This window comes from Aegilops tauschii, chromosome 7 (genome assembly GCF_002575655.3).
Source record: "Aegilops tauschii subsp. strangulata cultivar AL8/78 chromosome 7, Aet v6.0, whole genome shotgun sequence".
NCBI classification, from domain to species: domain Eukaryota; kingdom Viridiplantae; phylum Streptophyta; class Magnoliopsida; order Poales; family Poaceae; genus Aegilops; species Aegilops tauschii.
Window position 1 is genome coordinate 628,147,515 of NC_053041.3, and position 23,768 is coordinate 628,171,282.

At 46.8% G+C, this 23,768-nt stretch overlaps 1 protein-coding gene across 1 annotated transcript; it reads right to left on the reverse strand.

Annotated features, from left to right (window-relative positions):
* Nucleotides 1-23,103: 23,103 nt before the first annotated feature.
* Nucleotides 23,104-23,475, reverse strand: LOC109770325 (basic leucine zipper 19-like). The gene has a single exon (XM_020329056.2). The coding sequence runs from the start codon at nucleotides 23,473-23,475 to the stop codon at nucleotides 23,104-23,106; it is 372 nt and encodes a 123-aa protein (XP_020184645.2).
* Nucleotides 23,476-23,768: the final 293 nt, after the last annotated feature.

Here is a 23,768-nt window from a genome sequence, read left to right on the forward strand (position 1 = left end):
CGTCCTCCTCCTGACACGGCGACGCACCACCTCCGACGGGGCCGGCTCCCTCTGCACCGAATGTGGCCCACGCGAACGCCACCAAAGGAGATCAGGGTCGACGACGGGACCCGAGGCCGGGTTCCTCACCAAGCGGCACGCCCCTCCAGGTAGCACCTCCCAGTGCCAGCTCGGCGGAGCCCAGTCCCGGACATGGGTCAGCCAGACATCGTCGCGAACGGGTCGACGGCGAGGATGCGGGCCGGGCATCGTCGAGAACAAATACTATATGCCTTCAAAAAGTAACATTTTTAAATGATTGGATTGTGATAACTAAAATTCTATATGCAAATTCTAAATTTTTCTATAACTAAAATTATAACATCGATCATCGTCTAACAATTTGACATTAATCTAATTCGTCTAGCTAAAACTAATTCTAAAATTTCTAACATTTCTATATAACTAACATTTCTATAACATTTCTAATATTTCTATAACTAAAAAACAGAAAAATTGCTAACATTTCCATAAATATTTCTATAACTAAAAAACAGAAAAATTTATAACATTTCTATATAACTAACATTTCAATAACATTTCTAATATTCCTATAACTAAAAAACAGAAAAAATTTATAACATTTCTATAGATATTTCTATAACTAAAAAATAGAAAAATTTCTATAACTAAAAACTAAAAAACAATGTGTGTGTGTGTGTGGACATGGCGGCGGGCAGGAGCTCACCGGTGGCGAGGCGAGGCGACGGGGACGGCGACGGGCGGTGACAACCCGGATCGATGGGGACGGGGCAGTGGCGACGGGGACGGGGACGGGCCGGGCGGGGACGATGGGGCGGGGCATGGCGACAGGGACGGCGGGGACGGGAGCGTGGCCGGGGCGGCGACGGCGACGGACGGCGATGGATGGCGACGGGGACGGCGACGAGGGGTGGCGGCGATGGGGCAGAGGAGAAGAAGCAGAGGGAGAGATGAGAAACTGACGAAATTTTGAAGTGTTTTCTTATATAGAGCCACCCTTTAGTACCGGTTGGAGCCACCAACCGGTACTAAAGGTCTGTTTTGGCCAGGCCAAGCGGCGGGAAGCGCCAACCTTTAGTACCGGGTGGTGGCTCCAACCAGTACTAAAGACCGCCCCCTTTAGTACCGGTTGGAGCCACGACCCGGTACTAAAGGGGTGCGCTGGCGCAGGTGCGGTGCGGCAAGTTTAGTCCCACCTCGCTAGTCGAGGGGCGTCTGCACTGGTTTATAAGCCCCGGTGCGGTAGCTCTCTCGAGCTCCTCTCTAAAGCAGGCCTACTGGGCCTACCTGTTCTGTGCTGCCCTGTGGGCCTACTGGCCTTTGCGGGCCTGCATCCTGGCCCAACAACACGTTCGGTTTCTAGTCGTATGCAGGCCGCTCTGCCCCAGTAGGCGGGATTTTTTATTTTCTTATTTTTTGCTATATTTTTTTGTTTTATTTATTTTTTGAGTTGTTTTTTGCTGTATTTAGAGTTTCTTTGTGAATATTTTTTCTTTACGTACAAAAAATTACAAACTTTCTGTTAGTGCTGGTAGTTTTCAAATTTGAATAGTTTAAATTTTGAATTATTTGAAATTTGTGTGAATCACTAGTTTGTGAATAACTTAACTTTGAAAATAGATTTTTCAGTGATTCTTTTTTCTTATGTTTAATATTGAGCAGGCATTCAAAGAAGATTTCCTTCTCTTCTTTGGTAAGAGCGTAGCTGGCATGACCCTGATGTATGCCGTCTTTTCCGTGCATACGTTGCTGCTCCTCCCGTGCCTCAGGTGTATCTTTTGTCTTCCCATACACGCCCAAGAAGCCAAGCAGGGTCAAACAAAGATTCTTCGTCACGTGCATCACGTCGATTGCGGAGCGGACCTCTAGGTCTTTCCAATAGGGCAGGTCCCAAAATATAGATTTCTTCTTCCACATGGGTGCGCGTCCGTCAGCGTCATTCGGAACAGGTTGTCCGCCAGGACCCTTTCCAAAGACTACCTTTGTGACGCCCCCGATTTGACCGTACACTAATCATGCACGCAAATGTGTACGATCAAGATCAGGGACTCACCGGAAGATATCACAACCCAACTCTAAAACATAATTAAGTCATACAAGCATCATAATACAAGCCAGGGGCCTCGAGGGCTCGAATACAAGTGCTCGATCATAGACGAGTCAGCGGAAGCAACAATATCTGAGTACAGACATAAGTTAAACAAGTTTGCCTTAAGAAGGCTAGCACAAACTGGGATACAGATCGAACGAGGCGCATGCCTCCTGCCTGGGATCCTCCTAACTACTCCTGGTCGTCGTCAGCGGGCTGCACGTAGTAGTAGGCACCTCCAGTGTCGTAGGTGTCGTCGTCGACGGTGGCGTCTGGCTCCTGGACTCCAACATCTGGTTGCGAAAACCAGATAGAAAGGAAAGGGGGAAAAGAGGGAGAAAGGCAACCGTGAGTACTCATCCAAAGTACTCGCAAGCAAGGAGCTACACTACATATGCATGGGTATATGTGTAAAGGGGCATATCAGTGGACTGAACTGCAGAATGCCAGAATAAAAGGGGGATAGCTAGTCCTGTCGAAGACTACGCTTCTGGCCATCTCCATCTTGCAGCATGTAGGAGAGAGTAGATTGAAGTCCTCCAAGTAGCATCGCATAGCATAATCCTATCCGGCGATCCCCTCCTCGTCGCCCTGTTAGAGAGCGATCACCGGGTTGTATCTGACACTTGGAAGGGTGTATTTTATTCAGTAACCAGTTCTAGTTGTCATAAGGTCAAGGTACAACTCCGGGTCGTCCTTTTACCGAGGGACACGGCTATTCGAATAGATAAACTTCCCTGTAGGGGTGCACCACATAACCCAACACGCTCGATCCCATTTGGCCGGACACACTTTTCTGGGTCATGCCCGGCCGCGTAAGATCAACGCGTCGCAGCCCCACCTAAGCACAACAGAGCGGTCAGCACGCCGGTTTAATCCTAAGCGCGCAGGGGTCTGGGCCCATCGCCCTATGCACACCTGCACGTTGCGAACACGGCCGCGAGCAGACCTAGCAACCCACACGATCACGGCGGTTACGTCAAAGCGGCCCAACACGGCGCGCGCCACTCAGTCGCTGACGTCACGAAGGCTTCGGCTGATACCACGACGCCGGGATACCCATACACTGGTAGAAAATGGGCCTTTAGTCCCGGTTCGCAAAGGCCTTTAGTCCCGGCTATGCAACCGGGACTAAATATGCGCGACTAAAGACCCCCCCCTTTAGTCGCGCCTCTTACGAACCGCGACTAAAGGCTTTAGTCCCGGTTCTCGTGGCTAACCGGGACTAAAGGCCTCCTCCGCAGGTTTAGGGTTTTAGCCCCCCTAAACCTGGTTTCTTTTTAATTTGTAGTGTTTCAGTTCTTTTATATTTTTTTGTGTTTTATTTTAATTTTGATGAAGTTTCAGTACACATATTCTACGCTACTATATACATGCATATGAAATTTCAAACAAGAAGAATTCAAGAGGAATATATAATATATATTCAATCTCGGGTGACCATATACAACTTCGAACAAGTTTCCATACACAATTAGGATGGATGACCATATACAACTTCGAACAAGTTTCAATCTCGGGTATGCATATAAATTTCTTCGTCCTCGGTATAGTGTTCTCCTTTAGGATTGATGACTTCCCTCATGAAAAATCCTGCTAATTCATCTTGAATTGGTCGGAAGCGAGCTTCTGGACTAAGCCTCCTCCGCAAGTTATCCGTCGCGTTGCGCACGCTATCCGATGCCTTCCGCTCAGAGGTGTGTCTCCGGATGTTCTCACAAACATAGTATCCACATAGATTGGTCCCCGGTGGCTGCTTATCCACATTAACTAACCTTCTAAAATCTAGCTCATGTTTGAATTCACCGACAATTTCTTCTGAGAACCGTCTCCAAACCCTACAGGGCAAAGAAAATTAAATGAACAAGGGAGTTATTAGTTACTTGATATTAGGAAATGAACGAAAGAGACCGATCGATATAGAGCTCAAATGATTGAAAATAATTACTTTTGCAGCATTTTTCTCATGTCGGCCCAACGCTTTGGATCCGAATCCATAGAGTCCATGATTAGAACTCTGGAGGTGTGAAGTTCAATATTTAGCAGAATCCAGTGGAACCTGCGGACACGTTACATGCACAGTCATGCATAACTCATCGATTAGACATACCATGCATGGAGTAAACAAAAGAGAATGGGCACAAGAGAGAAACACTCACCCAAAATGGTAAGGAAATAGAATATGACTTTTGAGTTGATGCTTTCTAAGAAACTTGTACAAGTCTTTCTCCACGTCTTCGGGGTGATGTTGTAACACATGTCCATTAACGATATCTGGGTCAATGAACCCAACATCATGGATGTTTCTTATTTTGCATTCCCAAATCTTCAATCTGCATAATAGCGTACGCAAAAATATAGTTAGGACAATATATATATATATATATATATATATATATATATATATATATAGTGCAGGCAATGAAGAACGAGATGAGGTAGAAATAAATCACTTACAGAACGTAGCAACTCAGCATAGATTTGTCGAGGTCGCGCAGATTGAACAGCTGGAACAATTCACTCATATGAACTTGTACAGAGTACCGTTTGGTGTGATGCTCCTCTGTAACATCCGCATAAACATATTCTTTGTCGGCCCATGTTATGAATTGCTTGTACCAACGTAGCAGATTTCGCATTTGTGGTGGTAGACTCTTTTCCCGCGCAGGCTCGACGAGAGGCCCATTCCGCACATATTGTAATGCTATCTCACATACTGGCGTATCCTCAAGGCCTAAGAAGGCACGAAGAGTCAAACCCATCTCGGACGCTTGTTTCATGGCACTCGCTACAGTCAATCCAAGTGCTGCCGCAGCTGCTATGATCTCGGGGTCCTCTTCCGGACCGGCTTTCACTATGAGCGGGGGGATCGATTGTTTATTCTGCATCCCGAGCTGGTCAACTTGTTTCCCGCTTTTTTTACTTTCTTCTTTCTCCTCCTTCAATATTTTTTCTTGCCTACGAAGTTCATGTCCATAGTCGTCAGGCATATTCAGCTCGGCTTGGGACGGTGTCGTCAAAAAATCCTTAGCCCACTTCTTTTGCTTCTCAGTGAATACTTGCTTGGGCTCAGGCTCTTTTATCGCCTTCATATCCGCCTTCCATTTCTCATAATCAGCAGACGCGGCCAATTTGGTTTCAGCTTCACTAAGTTCCCAAGGCCTTGGGAGGAGAGGCTTCAGCGATGGCTCCGGTACCCTTGTGGTCTTAGGTACATAAGGGTCCGGGTTAATAGTCCAGGAGCGGGTTTCCTTGCTGTCCGCCTGCTTCTGCTTCTTCGCCGGAGGTGGATTGGGGGGCGTCGTACCCGCCGGAGGAGGATTGGGGGGCGTCGTACCCGCCAGAGGTTGTGGATCGGGGGACGGCGTCGAATGGCGTGAAGGAGGTGTAGGTGAACCACCACGACCACCACCACCGCCACCACCACCACCACCACCACCATCAGAGGGGGGTGGACTTGTTAGCCTTGGCGCCTCGCCTGGAAACACTATGTACTTCTTTTTCCATAGAATGATCTGGCGCTTGACATCTCCAAGTCTTCTCTCCCCTTCGGGTGTAGCTTTGTCAATCTCCAGGTCCTCAAACCCTTGGACTATGTCTTCCACCGTGACACGAGCATAGCCATATGCAATGGGGTTGTTGTGGTGGAGTGCTCCAGGTGTACAGGGTAAAGCACTGCCGCTAGCTACCTTCGTGGAAACGTTCCCCACGGGATAATGCAGATCACATTCTTTCATCTCCTTTACATCATCCACGGGGTAGTGAGGCTCCGGTGCACGAATCTCGATCATCGGTGCACTAGCACCAGGCGGGGCATCCGTGGAAGCCACGCTGCTTCTCCGCTGCTGGCTTCCGCGATCCGCTTCATGATCTTCATGCGGCCCTGCAGCCGATTTTTCTTTTACTAGTTCATGCACGGTCTGCTTCAACTCATGGAGTTCCGATGCAAACTTCGCCATAAGGTCTGCATCCCGGTCCGTCTTTCTCTTACGGCTTCTGTAACAGTACGGGTCATTGTCCTGGGAAAACCCTACTTTCCACGGAACTTTGCCTTTGCCTCGTACACGTCCTCCGTGTTCATCATTCCCGAGGGCTGTTGTCAGTGCGTCTTTCTCTCTGTTGAACTTGATCAAGCCCTGTTGAGCTTGGGTCATTGCGTCAATAATGGCTTGGGTGGGAGCAAACTTTTTCTGCCGGTGAACACACACCCCTGTCTCTGGGTCTAGCGATCCCCCATGCCCGTACCACCAACTTTTGGCCCTTGGGTCCCATCCCTCTGTACCTAGAGGGATTCCTCGCACCCTCAGGTCCTCCTCCATCTTCTGCCACCTAGGCTCCGAAAGGCGGTATCCTCCTGGCCCCATAATATGATGGAACTTTTTCTTACTCGCATTATCCTTATTTTTTTCGATATTTCCTTGAAATGCTCCGATTGCTTTTGCCTCACAAATTCTGGCCAATCATCTTTCAGTTTCTCATGTTGTCCATTGAAATCCGGAGTCTTGCCCTTGTTGACATAGTCACGGGTTAAATTTTTCTTGAAGTTCCGGAATGCTTCGCCCATCTTCTAAAGAGCGAACTCTTTAACTAGCCTCTTCCTCTCACGTCCACCCGGAACCTCGTTACCGAATTCATCGACTTAGTTGTATTCCGGAGGTAGAATGAAATGTTCCATAAGCTTTCTCAAGCAATCCTTTTTCGTTCTCTTGTCGACAAAACTGAAACCAAGACGTGCCTTCTTTGGCTCCTTCCATTCCTGGACGGTGATCGGGACATTGTCTCTAACAACGACTCCGCATTGGTTGATAAACTTTGAGGTGTGCTGTAGGGGCTTGCCGGTTTCACTGACAAACTCAATGGCATATGTTTCTCCTGTTTTCATCGCCTTGGATTTGCCACGCTTTGTCGTACTCGATCCGGCCGAGGGCTAAAAAAAGAGAGTCGCGCGCGTTAATACATATGTATTCACATTTCAGTAAGTTTGTATCACGAGAGGCTCAATGTATATATATACCTTGCCGGAGGTGGTTGCTACTTGCAATTCGAGATCACCGTTTGTTGACGGTTGACCTCCGTCGACAATGTCCGTTCCCTCACCTTCTTGATCATCGACAATGTCTGTTCCACCGTCAAGGTTCAGAAAAGAAGAGACTACATCCTCTTCTTGCTCATATTCTGAGCCCGGCACATAAGGAATCTCGTTGTTGATGATGCCCATTAAATAACGTTCAGCCTCCGGATCCCTAAGCGGCTCGGCTCTATCGTCCGCCATATGTCACTCCTGCATGTAGTAAAAATTCTGTAAGTATAAAGGAATTAAAAAATAAGATTAAGGGGACATAGAGGAGGAGGAATTAAAAAATAAGATTATTGAGCACTCCTTTTCTTCTTCCTTTTCTTATTTTGTTTTTTCCTTTTCTTCTTCCTTTTCTTTTTCCTTTTCTTCTTCCTTTTCTTTTTCCTTTTCTCCTTCCTTTTCTTCTTCCTTTTCTTCTTCCTTTTCTTTTTCCTTTTCTTCTTCCTTTTTCTTATTTTGTTTTTTCCTTTTCTTCTTCCTTTTCTTTTTCCTTTTCTTCTTCCTTATCATTTTCCTTTTCTTCTTCCTTTTCTTCTTCCTTTTCTTTTTCCTTTTCTTCTTCCTTTTTCTTATTTTGTTTTTTCCTTTTCTTCTTCCTTTTCTTTTTCCTTTTCTTCTTCCTTATCATTTTCCTTTTCTTCTTCCTTTTCTTCTTCCTTTTCTTTTTTCCTTTTCTTCTTCCTTTTCTTCTTCCTTTTCTTTTTCCTTTTCTTCTTCCTTTTCTTTTTCCTTTTCTTCTTCCTTTTCTTCTTCCTTTTCTTTTTCCTTTTCTTATTTTGTTTTTCCTTTTCTTATTTTGTTTTTCCTTTTCTTTTGTTTTGTTTTCTTTGTTTTTCTTTTTGGTTTCTTTCTTCTTCCTTTTTTCTTCTTTTTTTCTTCATTTAACATTTAACATTTTCTTATTTTGTTTTTCCTTTTCTTCTGTTTTGGTTTCTTTTGCATTGGTTTCTTTTGTTTTGTTTTCTTTGTTTTTCTTTTTGGTTTTAATTTGGTTTCTTTCTTCTTCCTTTTTTTTTTCATTTAACATTTAACATTTAACATTTTCTTCCTTTTTTCTTTCTTCTTCCTTTTTTGTTTCTTCTTCCTTTTTTCTTTCTTTTTTCTTCATTTAACATTTAACATTTTCATTTGGTTTCTTTCTTCTTCTTCCTTTTTCTTTCTTCTTCTTCCTTTTTCTTTTTGGTTTCTTTCTTCATTTAACATTTAACATTAATATTTTCCTTCTTCTTCCTTTTTCTTTCTTCTTCTTCCTTTTTCTTTCTTCTTCTTCCTTTTCCGGCGGCGGGAGGCGAGGGACGGCAAGCAGGGGCAGCGGGCGGCGGGCGGCGGCCGGTGGGCAGGGGCAGGGCCAGGGCGGCGGGCGGCGGGCAGGGCCAGGGGCGGCGGGCGGCGGGCAGGGGCAGGGCAGGGCAGGGGCGGCGGCGCGCTAGGGCAGGGCAGGGGCGGCGGCGGCGCTCACTGGGGCGGGGGCGGCGGCGCGCAGGGCAGGGGAAGTGGGGGGCGGCGGAGCTCACTGGGGGCAGGGCGTCGGCGTTGGGGCAGGGCGTCGGCGTCGACGTCGGCGTCGGGGCAGGGCTTCGGCGTCGAGAGGAGAATGGGAGGTGGCAGAAAATGCTAAGTGTTGTATATATAGACAGAGCTTTAGTCCCGGTTGGGGAGGCGGACCGCGACTAAAGGTACCCTTTAGTCGCGGTTGGCCACACCAACCGCGACTAAAGGGTACCTTTAGTCGCGGTCCGCCTCCCCAATCGGGACTAAAGGTTTTTGGCGCCGCTTTCGTTCCCGCGCAGAAAGAGCCTTTAGTCGCGGTCCGCCTCCCCAACCGCGACTAAAGGTCCTTTTTTATATAAAATAAAACTAATTCATTTTAAAATCTTAAAAATACAATTATATATCAAAAAAATCAGAAAAATAAAACTAATTCATTTTAAACTCTTGAAAATACAAATAATATATCAAAAAAATCAGAAAAATAAAACTAATTCATTTTAAAATATTAAAAATACAATTATATATCAAAAAAATCAGAAAAATAAAACTAATTCATTTTAAAATCTTAAAAATACAATTATATATCAAAAAAATCAGAAAAATAAAACTAATTCATTTTAAAATCTTGAAAATACAAATAATATATCAAAAAAATCAGAAAAAGAAAACTAATTCATTTTAAAATCTTAAAAATACAATTATATATCAAAAAATCAGAAAAATAAAACTAATTCATTTTAAAATTTTAAAAATACAATTATATATCAAAAAAATCAGAAAAATAAAAGTAATTCATTTTAAAATCTTAAAAATACAATTATATACCAAAAAATCAGAAAAATAAAACTAATTCATTTTAAAATCTTAAAAATACAATTATATATCAAAAAAACAGAAAAATAAAACTAATTCATTTTAAAATCTTAAAAATACAAATAATATATCAAAAAAATTCACATGATCCATTCAACAAAGTTTGGTACAATAATTTATTACACATCTATTCTTCCCTTGTGTCCCTGCTTGCTTACGATTGTGCTGTATCCATGCAGCATCCTCATCATTTAACTTAATGCTTGGGTCAGTGTTCACTTTGAAGGGCGGAATTTCACCAAACATATTATAATCTTCTGACATGTGTGTCTTGTCCTCCACTCCCACGATGTTTCTTTTCCCTGAAAGAACAATGTGGCGCTTTGGATCATCGCATGATGTACTGATCGTTTTCTTATCTTTCCGTTTCCTCGGTTTGCTACTCATGTCCTTCAAATAAAAAACCTGAGCGACATCTTTGGCAAGGACGAATGGTTCGTCAAGGTAACCAAGATTGTTGAAATCCACCATTGTCATTCCGTATTGCTCGTCCACCTTTACCCCACCTCCTGTTAGCTTGAACCATTTGCACCGGAACAAAGGGACCTTAAAGGAGGGTCCATAGTCAAGTTCCCATATCTCCTCTATGTAACCATAATAAGTGACCTTTTGCCCATTCTCGGTTGCTGCATCAAAGCGAACACCACTGTTTTGGTTGGTGCTCTTTTTATCTTGGGCGATGGTGTAAAATGTATTCCCATTTATCTCGTACCCTTGGAAAGTCGTTATAGTCGAAGATGGTGTCTTGGCCAACATGTACAGCTGATCTCCAACATCATTGTCATTCATTAAATGTTTTCGCAACCAATTGCCGAAAGTCTCCATGTGGGCCTTTCTAATCCAGGATTCAGGCTTCCCCGGGTTGTCCGAGCGTAAAATATTCTTGTGTTGCTCGAAGTACGGAGCCACCAAGCTGGAATTTTGCAGAACTGTGTGGTGTGCTTCAGTCATAGAATGACCGTCCGTACATATCGTTGATTTCCTTCCGATCGTGCCTTTTCCACTTAGTCTCCCCTCGTGCCGCGATTGAGGAATACCAATCGGCTTAAGGTCAGGATTATAGTCAATACAGAACTCAATTGCCTCCTCATTTCCATAGCCCTTGACGATGCTTCCTTCTGGCCTAGCACGGTTACGAACATATTTCTTTAATACTCCCATGAACCTCTCAAAGGGGAACATATTGTGTAGAAATACAGGACCGAGAATGGAAATCTCTTCGACTAGGTGGAGCAGGAGGTGCGTCATAATATCGAAGAAGGATGGTGGGAACACCAACTCGAAACTGACAAGGCATTGGACCACATCGTTCTGTAACCGTGGTAGATCTTCTGGATTGATTACCTTCTGAGAGATTGCATTGAGGAATGCACATAGCTTCACAATGGCTACTCGAACATTTTTCGGTAGGAGCCCCCTCAAAGCAATCGGAAGCAATTGCGTCATAATCACGTGGCAGTCGTGAGACTTCAGGTTTTGGAACTTTTTCTCCGCCATGTTTATTATTCCCTTTATATTCGACGAGAAGCCAGACGGGACCTTCATACTGCTCAGGCATTCAAAAAAAATGACCTTCTCTTCTTTGGTAAGAGCGTAGCTGGCACGACCTTGAAACCATTCCGGATGCCGGTCATCTGGGTCTTTCAAAAGTTGCTGGTCCTGCCGTGCTTCCTTTGTATCATTTGTCTTCCCATACACGCCCAAGAAGCTTAGCAGGTTCACGCAAATATTCTTCGTAACATGCATCACGTCGATTGCAGAGCGGACATCTAGGACTTTCCAATATTCTAGCTCCCAAAATATAGATTTCTTCTTCCACATGGGTGCGTGCCCGTCAACTCCCCGCGGAACTGATTGTCCGCCAGGACCCTTTCCAAAGATGACTTTCAAATCCTTGACCATATCAAATATCTCAGCACCAGTACGTTCCGCAGGCTTCGGCCGGTGATCTGCCTTGCCGTTGAAATGCTTGCCTTTCTTTCTTACGTAATGATTTCGGGGTAGAAATCGACGATGACCCAGGTACACGTTCTTCTTACAATTAACCAAACGTACACTTTCAGTCTCATGTAAGCAGTGCGTGCATGCATTGTATCCCTTATTTGTCTGTCCCGAAAGGTTACTGAGAGCAGGCCAATCGTTGATGGTTACAAAAAGCAACGCTCGTAGGTCAAATTCCTCTCCTTTGTGCTCATCCCAGACACGTACACCAGGTCTGGCCCACAACTGTAAAAGTTCATCAACTAATGGCCTTAGGTACACATCGATGTCGTTCCCGGGTTGCTTTGGACCTTGCATGAGCACTGGCATCATAATGAACTTCCGCTTCATGCACAACCAAGGAGGAAGGTTGTAGATGCATAGAGTCACGGGCCAGGTGCTATGGCTGGAGCTCTGCTCGCCAAAAGGATTCATGCCATCAGTACTTAGACCAAATCTTATGTTCCTTGCGTCAGCTGCAAAATCTTTGAACACTCTGTCGATCTTTCTCCATTGCATTCCATCAGCGGTGTGTCTCAACTCCCCGTCGGACATACGGTCCTCTTTGTGCCATCGCAACGACTTGGCATGCTTTTTGTTCCTGAACAGACGTTTCAACTGTGGTATTATAGGAGCATACCACATCACCTTGGCGGGAACCCTCTTCCTGGGTTTCTCGCCCTCAACATCGTCACCAGGGTCATCACCTCTGATCTTATAACGCAATGCAGTGCATACAGGGCATTCATTCAAATTCTCGTATTCATCGCGGTAGAGGATGCAGTCGTTAATGCATGCATGTATCTTCAGAACCTCTAAACCTAGAGGGCAGACAACCTTCTTTGCTTCGTACGTACTGGCGGGCAACTCGTTATTCTTCGGAAACATATTCTTCAACATTTTCAGCAAATTTTCAAATGATGAGTCACCTACACCTTCCTGTGCCTTCCATTTTAGCAAATCCAGTGTGCAGCCCAGCTTTTTCAGACTATTATCGCATCCTGGATACAACGACTTTTTGTGATCCTCTAACATGCGATCCAAATTCTCCCTATCCTTGTCAGTTTCGCAGCGTCTCCGTGCATCAGCAATGGTCCGACCAAGATCATCAGCGGGCTCATCATGTGCCTCTTCTTCACCTTCACCTAACCCTTCCCCACCTTCAGCATCATCCTCCATGAAAGTATCACCGAAATGATCATGATAGTTGTCATCGATATCATCCCCTTCTTCATCTTCTTCCATTCTAACCCCTCTTTCTCCATGCTTGGTCCAACAATTTTAGCTTCGCATGAAACCGTGCCGAAGCAGGTGCATGTGAACGTCTCTTGAGGAGGAGTAACCCTTCTGATTCTTACAGACAGCACATGGACAGATAATAAAACCTTGCTGCTTGTTCGCATTTGCCACTACGAGGAAATCTTTCAAACCCGTAGTGAACTCGCCGGAGAGTCGGGGACCGTACATCCATTGCCGATTCATCTGCATTATTATTATATAAAGTATATAATTAACCATCATGCATTTGTTAAACTAACTAGCTATAAATAATACAAATTAAACAATGAACTACACACATGCATATTTTATCAATGACACATGAAAGGTTCAAGTTGCTAACCGCGATCGCGGAGGAAAAATAAATGAGAAAGCTCAAGTGTGGCTCGGACACTTCATATCATGTTTGTTTCAGGCTCTCGGGCATTTCATCGAACACCTTGTGTGCATAGGAGGAACCAAAAGCAAACCCACCACCCCCTTCTGAATATTGTGAAGTGAGCTGAGTCCTATATATAGGGATGGGCCTTTAGTCCCGGTTGGCCTGGCCAACCGCGACTAGGATGGGCCTTTAGTCCCGGTTGGCCTGGCCAACCGCGACTAAAGTCCTTCGGGAACCTTTAGTCCCGGTTGGCCAGGCCAACCGGGACTAAAGCCCCTCCCGTCTGCCAGCTGTCGACCGAGCGCGCTGGGCCAAGATAGTTGGTCGCGGGTCTCCTCCCGAACCGTGACTAAAGACCCCTTTTGTCGCGGTTCGATCATTTTGGGGACTAATGGGGGCGTATGGAAGCCTCTTTTTCTACTAGTGATAACTACTCCCGCGTAGATGGTTAGTGCGTATAGACCAAATGGCCAGACTCAGATCAATAACCAAGATCTCGTTAAGCGTGTTAAGTATCCGCGAACGCCGACCAGGGCCAGGCCCACCTCTCACCTGGGTGGTCTCAACCTGCCCTATCGCTCTGCCACAAAGATCCACTTGCGGGTACTCCTACGAGTCAGCGGAAGCAACAATATCTGAGTACAGACATAAGTTAAACAAGTTTGCCTTAAGAAGGCTAGCACAAACTGGGATACAGATCGAACGAGGCGCAGGCCTCCTGCCTGGGATCCTCCTAACTACTCCTGGTCGTCGTCAGCGGGCTGCACGTAGTAGTAGGCACCTCCAGTGTCGTAGGTGTCGTCGTCGACGGTGGCGTCTGGCTCCTGGACTCCAACATCTGGTTGCGACAACCAGATAGAAAGGAAAGGGGGAAAAGAGGGAGAAAGGCAACCGTGAGTACTCATCCAAAGTACTCACAATCAAGGAGCTACACTACATATGCATGGGTATATGTGTAAAGGGGCATATCAGTGGACTGAACTGCAGAATGCCAGAATAAAAGGGGGATAGCTAGTCCTGTCGAAGACTACGCTTCTGGCCATCTCCATCTTGCAGCATGTAGGAGAGAGTAGATTGAAGTCCTCCAAGTAGCATCGCATAGCATAATCCTATCCGGCGGTCCCCTGCTCGTCGCCCTGTTAGAGAGCGATCACCGGGTTGTATCTGGCACTTGGAAGGGTGTATTTTATTCAGTATCCAGTTCTAGTTGTCATAAGGTCAAGGTACAACTCCGGGTCGTCCTTTTACCGAGGGACACGTCTATTCGAATAGATAAACTTCCCTGCAGGGGTGCACCACATAACCCAACACGCTCGATCCCATTTGGCCGGACACACTTTTCTGGGTCATGCCCGGCCGCGTAAGATCAACGCGTCGCAGCCCCACCTAAGCACAACAGAGCGGTCAGCACGCCGGTCTAATCCTAAGCGCGCAGGGGTCTGGGCCCATCGCCCTATGAACACCTGCACGTTGCGAACGCGGCCGCGAGCAGACCTAGCAACCCACACGATCACGGCGGTTACGTCAAAGCGGTCCAACACGGCGCGCGCCACTCAGTCGCTGACGTCACGAAGGCTTCGGCTGATACCACGACGCCGGGATACCCATAACTACTCCCGCGTAGATGGTTAGTGCGTATAGACCAAATGGCCAGACTCAGATCAAATACCAAGATCTCGTTAAGCGTGTTAAGTATCCGCGAACGTCGACCAGGGCCAGGCCCACCTCTCACCTAGGTGGTCTCAACCTGCCCTGTCGCTCCGCCACAAAGATCCACTTGCGGGTACTCCTACGAGCCGACCCGACTTTAGTCATCACATGTGTCATGTATTTAGTATATAAGTATATACCCGTGATCACCGCCCAGGTGATCACGGCCCGATAGTATAGCACAGCAGACGGACAAGAATGTAGGGCCACTGATGGAAACTAGCATCCTATACTAAGCATGTAGGATTGCAGGTAAAGGTAACAACAGTAGTAGCAAGGATAGGCTATGCATCAGGATAGGATATCGGAAAGCAGTAACATGCTACACTACTCTAATGCAAGCAGTATAGAGAAGAATAGGCGATATCTGGTGATCAAGGGGGGGGGGCTTGCCTGGTTGCTCTGGCAAGTAGGAGGGGTCGTCAACTCCGTAGTCGAACTGGGCAGCAGCAGTGTCGGTCTCGTAGTCTACCGGAGAGAAGAGGGGGAAGAAACAGTAAATACAATGCAAACATAAGCATGACGATGCGTGACATGACAACGAGCGGTACTAGGTGTGGCCTAACGCGACAGTAGGTGGTACCGGCGAAGGGGGGGAACATCCGGGAAAGTATTCCCGATGTTTTGCGTTTCGGACAGACGGACCGGAGGGGGAAAGTTGCGAGTTCGATAGGTTAGGGAGGTGTGGTGGACGAACGGACTGCGTATCCGGATTCGTCTCGTCGTTCTGAGCAACTTTCATGTTGAAAATATTTTATCCGAGTTACGAATTAAAAGATATGTTTTTCTAAAGTTTTTATTAATTCTGGAATTTAATTAATTTTTTAATTTAATTCGAAATTTGGATTTATGACATCAGCATGATGTCATGCTGACATCAGCAGTCAACTGGCGTTGACTAAGTCAAACTTACATGTGGGTCAAGTGGGACCCACCTGTCATTCTCTGTTTAGGTTAATTAGGGTTTAGCTAAATAATTACTATTTAATTAAATTAATTGTCTAATTAGATTAATTTAAACATGATTAATTAACTTAATTAATTTAGTTAATTAATTAAATTTATTTTTATTATTTGTTTTACTATTAATTTTATTTTTATCTTTTTTTATTTATTTATTTATTAATTTTTATTAACTAGTTTATTATTATTATTATTATTATTTATTATTATTTTTCAGTTCATTTTCCTTCTTTTTTTTGTAAACTTTCTGTGGGGGGGGGGGGGGCGGCCCCGTTTGGCAGTGGCCCAGGGCCATAGCGGGTCGGGCGTCGGGCATAGCCCGAAGGGGCGCTGCGGGCGTGGCCGGCAGGGGCGCACCCGACCGGGCGCCGGCGGCCACAGCAGGGCGCCGGAGCAAGGGGAGGGGGGTGCCAGTGGCCTGGGGCGGCCGGAGTCAGGCGCGGCGAAGGCCAGCGGGCGCGGGACGCGGCCGGTGCGGCGCATCCGCGGCGGCGCGGACGGCACCGGAGCGGGGCACGGGGAGCGGCGGCCACGCGCGGCCACGGGCGCGTGCGGGGGCGAGGGTGCGGGGCGAACGGACGGCGCGTGCGAGGCCACCGCGGGCGGGCGGCTGTGGGCGCACACCCGGGGGGGGTGGGGCTGCGGGAGCGCGAGCTCGCGCGCAGCCACGGGCGCGAGACAATGGTGCGGGCCGCGCGGCGGTGCGAGGGAAGGAGAGGAGGGGCGTGGAGGCCGTGGCCTCACCGGGGGTGTAGGGACGGGGCAGCGGGGCTCGTGGATGGGGTTGGGGACGACGCGACGCAGGGGAGGAGGCGAGGCGACTCCGGGCGACGACGATCTGGGCGGCGGCGGAGAGTTCCAGGGGCGGCGGGGCGAGCGCGACGGCGAGGGCCTCCTCCCGATCCAGATCGGGGGAGAGGGGGGATATTTCGGTGGGGAGTGGGGGGGAGGAGTGGATAAGGGAGAGGAGTCGGGGCCGACCTGGACCGGCCTGGTTGGCCCGATGGCCAGCTGGGCCGCGGTCCAGCAGGGGGGGGGGGGGCTGTTGGGCCAGGGTCCAGTGGGGGGAGGGGGTTCCTCCTTTCTTCTTTTTTTTGTTTGTTTTCTCTGTTGCATTTTCTTTTCTTTTTATTTATTTTCTTTTCTGTTTTACATCATTTTAAAATAGTTAGGCATTTTCTAAAAATATGTTTCTCCACAATAATTATCAGTGCAGTATCTCGCACCCACCGAACATTTTTGTTTAAATTTTTGAAAACTTTTATTATTGACATTAATTTGAATTTAAATTTTGAAACGGTTTCGAATCATCGCGAGGTTAACAACAGTAACTGTGGTGATGTGGCATCATTAGCGTGGGATTACTATAGCTTAATTATCCGGGCGTTACAACCTTCAAATCCTTGACCATATCATGTACATCAGCACCGGTACGGTGGCGAGGCTTCGTCCAGTGATCCGCCTCACCTTTGAAATGCTTGCCTTTCATTCTTACGGGATGCCTGCTCGGAAGAAATCGACGATGTCCCAGGTACACATTCTTCCTACAATTGTCCAAATATATACTGTCGGTATCATCCAAACAGTGCGTGCATGCGCGGTATCCCTTGTTTGTCTGTCCTGAAAGGTTACTGAGAGCAGGCCAATCATTGATGGTCACGAACAGCAACGCCTTTAGGTCAAATTCTTCCCCCATGTGCTCATCCCACGCACGTACACCTGTTCCATTCCACAGTTGTAAGAGTTCTTCAACTAATGGCCTTAGGTACACATCAATGTCGTTGTCGGGTTGCTTAGGGCCTTGGATGAGCACTGGCATCATAATGAACTTCCGCTTCATGCACAACCAAGGAGGAAGGCTATACAAACATAGAGTCACAGGCCGGGTGCTATGGTTGCTGCTCCGCTCCCCAAAAGGATTAAAGCCATCTGCGCTTAGACCAAACCATACATTCCTTGCGTCATCTGCAAACTCCTTCCCATACTTTCTCTCGATATTTCTCCACTACGACCCGTCAGCGGGTACTCTCAACTTTCCGTCTTTCTTACGGTATTCTCTGTGCCATCGCATCGCCTTGGCATGCTCTTTATTTTGGAACAAACGTTTCAACTGTGGTATTATAGGAGCATACCACATCACCTTGGCAGGAATCTTCTTCCTGGGGCGCTCGCCCTCGACATCACCAGGGTCATCGCGGCTGATCTTATAGCGCAATGCACCGCATACCGGGCAAGCATTCAAATCCTCGTACTCACCGCGGTAGAGGATGCAGTCATTAGGGCATGCATGTATCTTCTGCACCTCTAACCCTAGAGGGCAGACAACCTTCTTTGCTTCATACGTACTCTCGGGCAATTCGTTGTCCTTTGGAAGCATATTCTTTATCATTACCAGCAACTTTCCAAATCCCTTGTCAGATACACCATTCTCTGCCTTCCATTGCAGCAATTCCGGTTTGGTGCCCAACTTTTTCTTGTCAGCTTCGCAATTCGGGTACAACAATTTCTTGTGATCCTCTAACATGCGCTGCAACTTCTTCTTCTCCACATCACTTGCACAGTTTCTCTTTGCATCGGCAAAGGCCCGACCTAGATCATCAGCGGGCTCATCTGATGCCTCTTCTTCAGCTTCTTCCTGCATTGCCGGCTCAGCTTCTTCCCCCATTGTTGTATCATCGTATTCAGGGAACCCATGGCCAGGATAGCTGTCGTCGTCCTCTTCTTCTTCATTGTCTTCCATCATAACCCCTCTTTCTCCGTGCTTGGTCCAAACATTATAGTGGGGCATGAAACCAGACTTAAACAGGTGGACATGAATGGTTCTTGACGTTGAGTAATTGTGATCATTCTTACGGACAACACATGGACAAGGCATAAAACCCAACTACACCATTAAGTATCAAGTCTTCTTTACTCCCGTACGCAACAACCCACTTACTCGGTTATGTGCTTCTGTCACTCACGCCACCCACCATAAGCGAATCATGAACGTATTGCAACACTCTACAGCGGGGATCCCTCACGTTTGCGCGACACAGAGGGCACCGTAGACAACACCAAAATAAAATATACAACTCCAACCAATCATGATTATCTATCAACCCATAGGACAAAACAGATCTACTCAAACATCATAAGATAGCCATAGATCATTGGGAAATAATATATAACGTTGAGCACCATGTTTAAGTAGAGAATTACAGCTGGAATAGAGAGGTTACACAGCTGCATAGAGGGGGAGAAAGTTGGTGTTGATGGTAGCAAGGTTGGTGATCTAGATCACCGTCACGATCCTTGCCCCGGCGGGACGCTTCTTTCTTATTTTAGCCCTCCGGATCGAGCCAAACATCTATAAGGAGATGAGGCCCGAAGAAAAGGTTGGGAGAGAATGAAAAGTTCACGATCGAAGAAGTCGCTCCAGATGGCCAACCGATTGCTCCCAAGCGGACCAAAGACAAATTTATACATCAGTGCGGAGTTGTTGTTAGGGACAGCATCCCGATCAGTATCCAAGAATGGAATAAGAAGAAGTATGTTGAAGTATCTTATGTCGACGATAGACAGAAAGATGAGCTTTGGAACTCGCTCATGACAAATTTCAGCCTACCACCATAGGAGGATCCAAATAACCCAATTATATAGCAAAAAGTCAATGCGTGGGCTTTTAAGAAGTTGGAAGAACAATTCAAGAACTGGAAGAAAAGATTGGATGAACAGTTTGTCAAGAAAGACGAGACTCCAGAATTCACCGGTCAATATGCGAAGATAAAAGATCACTGGTCCGCATTTGTGGCGTACAATAAATTGGAGAAAGCTAAGAATAGGTCACAGAGAAATAAGCAAAATGCTGCAAAGAAGAAGTATCACCACGTTACGGTGTCAGGTGGCTACAATGTTGCCTGGCCTACGTGGGACAAAGCTGAGAACGACCTGCTTGCCAAAGGGGTCCAACCAGCGACATTGAACTGGCCCGAACGGGCAAGGACTTGGTTCTTCGGGCATGGGAGAACTTTGGACCCAAAAAGAAAGGAAGTGTCTTTTCACGAAAGCTCAACTTAAAAAACCTGTCATAAAGATTTAGGAAGCAATCAAGGAAGTGCAGGAAGGGAGGTTCCATCTCGACAGAGAGAAGAACGAGCTGTCACACGCCCTCGGGAATCCTGAATACCCTGGACGAACATGAGGCACATTAGGCTCCGTTCCGTGGAAGCATGGGTTTCCAGATAGCACTGGTTATAGAAGCCGAGGGAGAAAGAAGAAAGAGGAAGCATACCGGATGCAGAAGATGGAAGAAAGATTAGCATTGCATGAGAAGAAACTAGAGGCACTTACAAGCAGCAAGCTACCGGCCCACCATCTCAGGAGCACGAAGATCCTTCATTAGATACTGCCCACAAAGCTACCCCACCATCTTAGCGGAAAACCAGCGTGGCTTCCACGGAGCTCGTTCGACCTGATATCACGGCTCCTCGCTACCCCGTGGATGATATCGCAGAGAGGGAACATTGTGAGCTAATGGCGAAATGCATGAACCTAACCTTGATGGTGGCGGTCGGCTATGCCTTACCTCGTGGACCTGATGGAAACTTCCATTCCACTTCGATTTCAGATGGCTTTGCCATTGTCGGGGTGGATGAAGTTATGAACGGATTCGAGGGGCTGGAGCTTGAGTACCCTACAGGTGAAGGGGAGACTCATCAGGGAAACACCGTAAGGACTACCATTCTATGGAGAAAGGAAAACATCGTGCTTCCAAACTGGCCGCCGCCTCAGCAGACTCCGCCGGAGGAGGCCCTTCAGCAGACTCCTCACAGTCCAGCTCTATCTCAACTACCTCAGCCGTCTCCGCCACGTCAGCTGTCTCCGCCGCCTCAGCTGTCTCCACTGCGTCAGCGGACTCCGGCGGAGGAGGTCCCTTAGCAGAATCCTCCTCCGCCTCAGCTGTCTTCGCCGCGTCAGCAGACTCCGCCTCCTCCGCCGCTTGACCAACAGTACAAGAGAGCAGTCGCCGCTCCAGTGGCTAGCAGTACAACAACGAAGAAATCCAGAGTAGGTACAAGCGTCAAGAAGGCTCCTGCCAAGTTACCATACGGCATGACTGTCGAGGAAACCAATGACATCATTGCTGCCAATGTGAAACGCCAGCTTGCACTGAAACGTCCACCTCCAAAGGAGAAAATAGATCCGGTAAAAGCGAAGCGCTGTCTGGATGCCCTTACGCGACCAGCACTGCCTCCGCCGCTATCACAGTATGACCGCAGTACTGAAAAGACGTTTGATCAAGTGCATCGGCCGGGAAGTAGCAGTGGTGCAAAAACTGGGAAAATGATTCCCCAGCTCAGCGAACAGGGAAAGTAATCATACCCCCCCTCTCAAGGTGCTTATCGATATCGCTAATGATCCGAGGGTAGCGGCCGGTGGTCTTGCTTTCACTCTTGGTGATTACTTAGGCGATGATGTACAGTTCGAAATGGCTGAGGTAGTAGCCTTTAGATACGAGAACGGGAAGTCTCTCGTCAAACCTGAGCAGCTCCCACATCTATCAACGATGATGCGAAGATTCCACGACTGGTACTTGAAAACCTGCAAGGATGGGACCGACAGTATCTTGGTGGGAATTAAAGATGAGCACGATTCCATTGGAGTCGACGCGATCTACATTGAATTTGAAGAATTATTCCGGTTTTACAATCAAGACGCCATCGACAAAAGTATCGTCAGTTGCTATTGTCTATAAGTATTATTTCTGTAATTAAGTCTCTAGCTCAGCTCGTTCATTGCATGTATAATTATCCTCACTATATTATGCAGATTGAAGATCCTCGAATGCAAAAGAGGACAAATCTATGACATTGGGTTCATTAACCCAAATACCGTAAATGAATATACGGTACAAAAGAACCCCAACGATAATGAGAAAAACTTGCTAAACGCGTTCCTTCGACAACAAAACAGAAGATAAATACTCTTTCCTTACAACTTCAAGTGAGTGTTACTGTCTTGTGCATATTCTGTTTCGCTTACTCGACGTTAAGTGTAACTGATGAGTTATGCGTGCGCATGTTCCACACTATTCTGCTAGCCATTTAGCTTGACGCGGGACTAGTAATTGTCTTGGACTCCAGATGTAAAGAACCTAAGGAGTGGGCGGACATGAGTGAAATGCTCCAGAAGTAAGTTCAATCCTTATCGCACTATATCAGCAACTTTCGTTCATTTCTTGATATCAAGTAATCATTTTCTTTGCCGGGCAGGGTTTGCGAAAGTTCACCAGCAAGGTTAGGGGTGAATGGAAAAAGGAGCTGCGATTTCACACCCAAAGTAAGTAGTACTAGCTAGTTCCACACATCTCTCCGCTTCAATATCATTATCATGCTTGATTATCATTTTGATTGAACTCTATTCTCGTAAAGTACTTGTGGCAGGCACACAGGAATAATTTATGTGGATACTATGTTTGCGAGTTCATTCGCCACTTATCTTCACAATAATTTGAAGTACCTAAATAATTTTCACAATTTTATCTTATTACCATCAATTGTGTTGAGTTTCATATATATATATATATTGACGAATGAACTCATATATATATATATATATATATATATATATATATATATATATATATATATATTTAAGAGGAATTGACGGGATTCTTTGTTGAGCACGTCATACCTAAAGACGGAGAATATCATCAGAAATTGGAATGTGATTTTGATAGATGATGTTAGGGAATTCAAGAGGAATTGGCATGATTGTGTACTATATGTAGTAGCGTCGAATAGATATACGAAAACCTGTTGTTCGACTAAGCACGGAGAAAGAGAGGTCACTTCTCTCTCTATATGTTCATGACGATGTTGTGTAATTAATGGTTCCTCATTGCTATATGTAGTAGTTAGCGTCGAGTTGAATGAAAAACATAATATGAAAAGGGGGAAACACAATATAAAACCTCTAAACACTCCAAAACCCCTAAACCCCTCCTTTAAAGAAAAACCCCCCAACGCCTGGCAGGTGCTGATGGGTGGCTGCCTTTTAGTCCCGGTTGGTGTTACAAACCGGGACTAAAGGTCCTCCTGCCTGGGCGTCCCACAACAGCCACGTGGAGCACATTTAGTCCCAATTCGTAACCCAACCGAAATTAAAAGTTGAGGCCTTTAGTCCCGATTGTTTAGTCCTGGTTGCAGAACCGGGACTAAAAGCCCTCCAGAACAGGGACTGATGCCCTGTTTTCTACTAGTGCTTTCTCACCAGCTGCTCGTTGAGGGCCCTGAGACGGGCCGCCTCCTCTTGCAGCACCGCCGTGTGCTCCTTCTTCTTCTCGCGGTACTTGCGCACGGCTGCCCGGTTGCCCGACGGGCGGCGTTTCTTGCTCCGGGAGGTGGCGTGGGCGTCCTCAGGCTCGGCGTGGGAGTCGGCGGCGGCGTCGAAGGAGGCGGAGGCGGCCAACTTGGAGTGGACGTGGAGGCAGGTGTGGGTGTGGGGGAGGTCGTATGCCGGCGGGTTGCAGGTGTGGGTGTGGGTGCAGCACGCGAGGTGCTCCGCTGTGCCCCCGAGGACGTCGTCCAAGTAGCTGCCCATGGAGAAGTCCAGGTCCCCGTCGTCCATGGCCGCGATTTGCAGCGAACAGGAGACGCTTAATTAGCTTGTATGCTCACGCGACGCTTGCATTTGTTGCATAATTTTTCGCGGAAGGTGTCGACATGATGAGAAGTACTTCAACGTGGACCATAGGAAGCCACTTCCGTTAAAAAAACAAACGCCAGCGATTGATTCATCCACGTATTTTTTTCGTCAAAAAAGAAGCACCTGATGCGGAGTCCTGGGACAAAAATCCTACACACTTACGAAAATGGTACTACGGTCTAGTAATTTTTACTGAGGGATGTGTCCTCCTCCCC

Coding starts and splice junctions, on each gene's coding strand:
- LOC109770325 (XM_020329056.2), bottom strand. CDS start 23,475: ATGGACGACGGGGACCTGGACTTCTCCATGGGCAGCTACTTGGACGAC.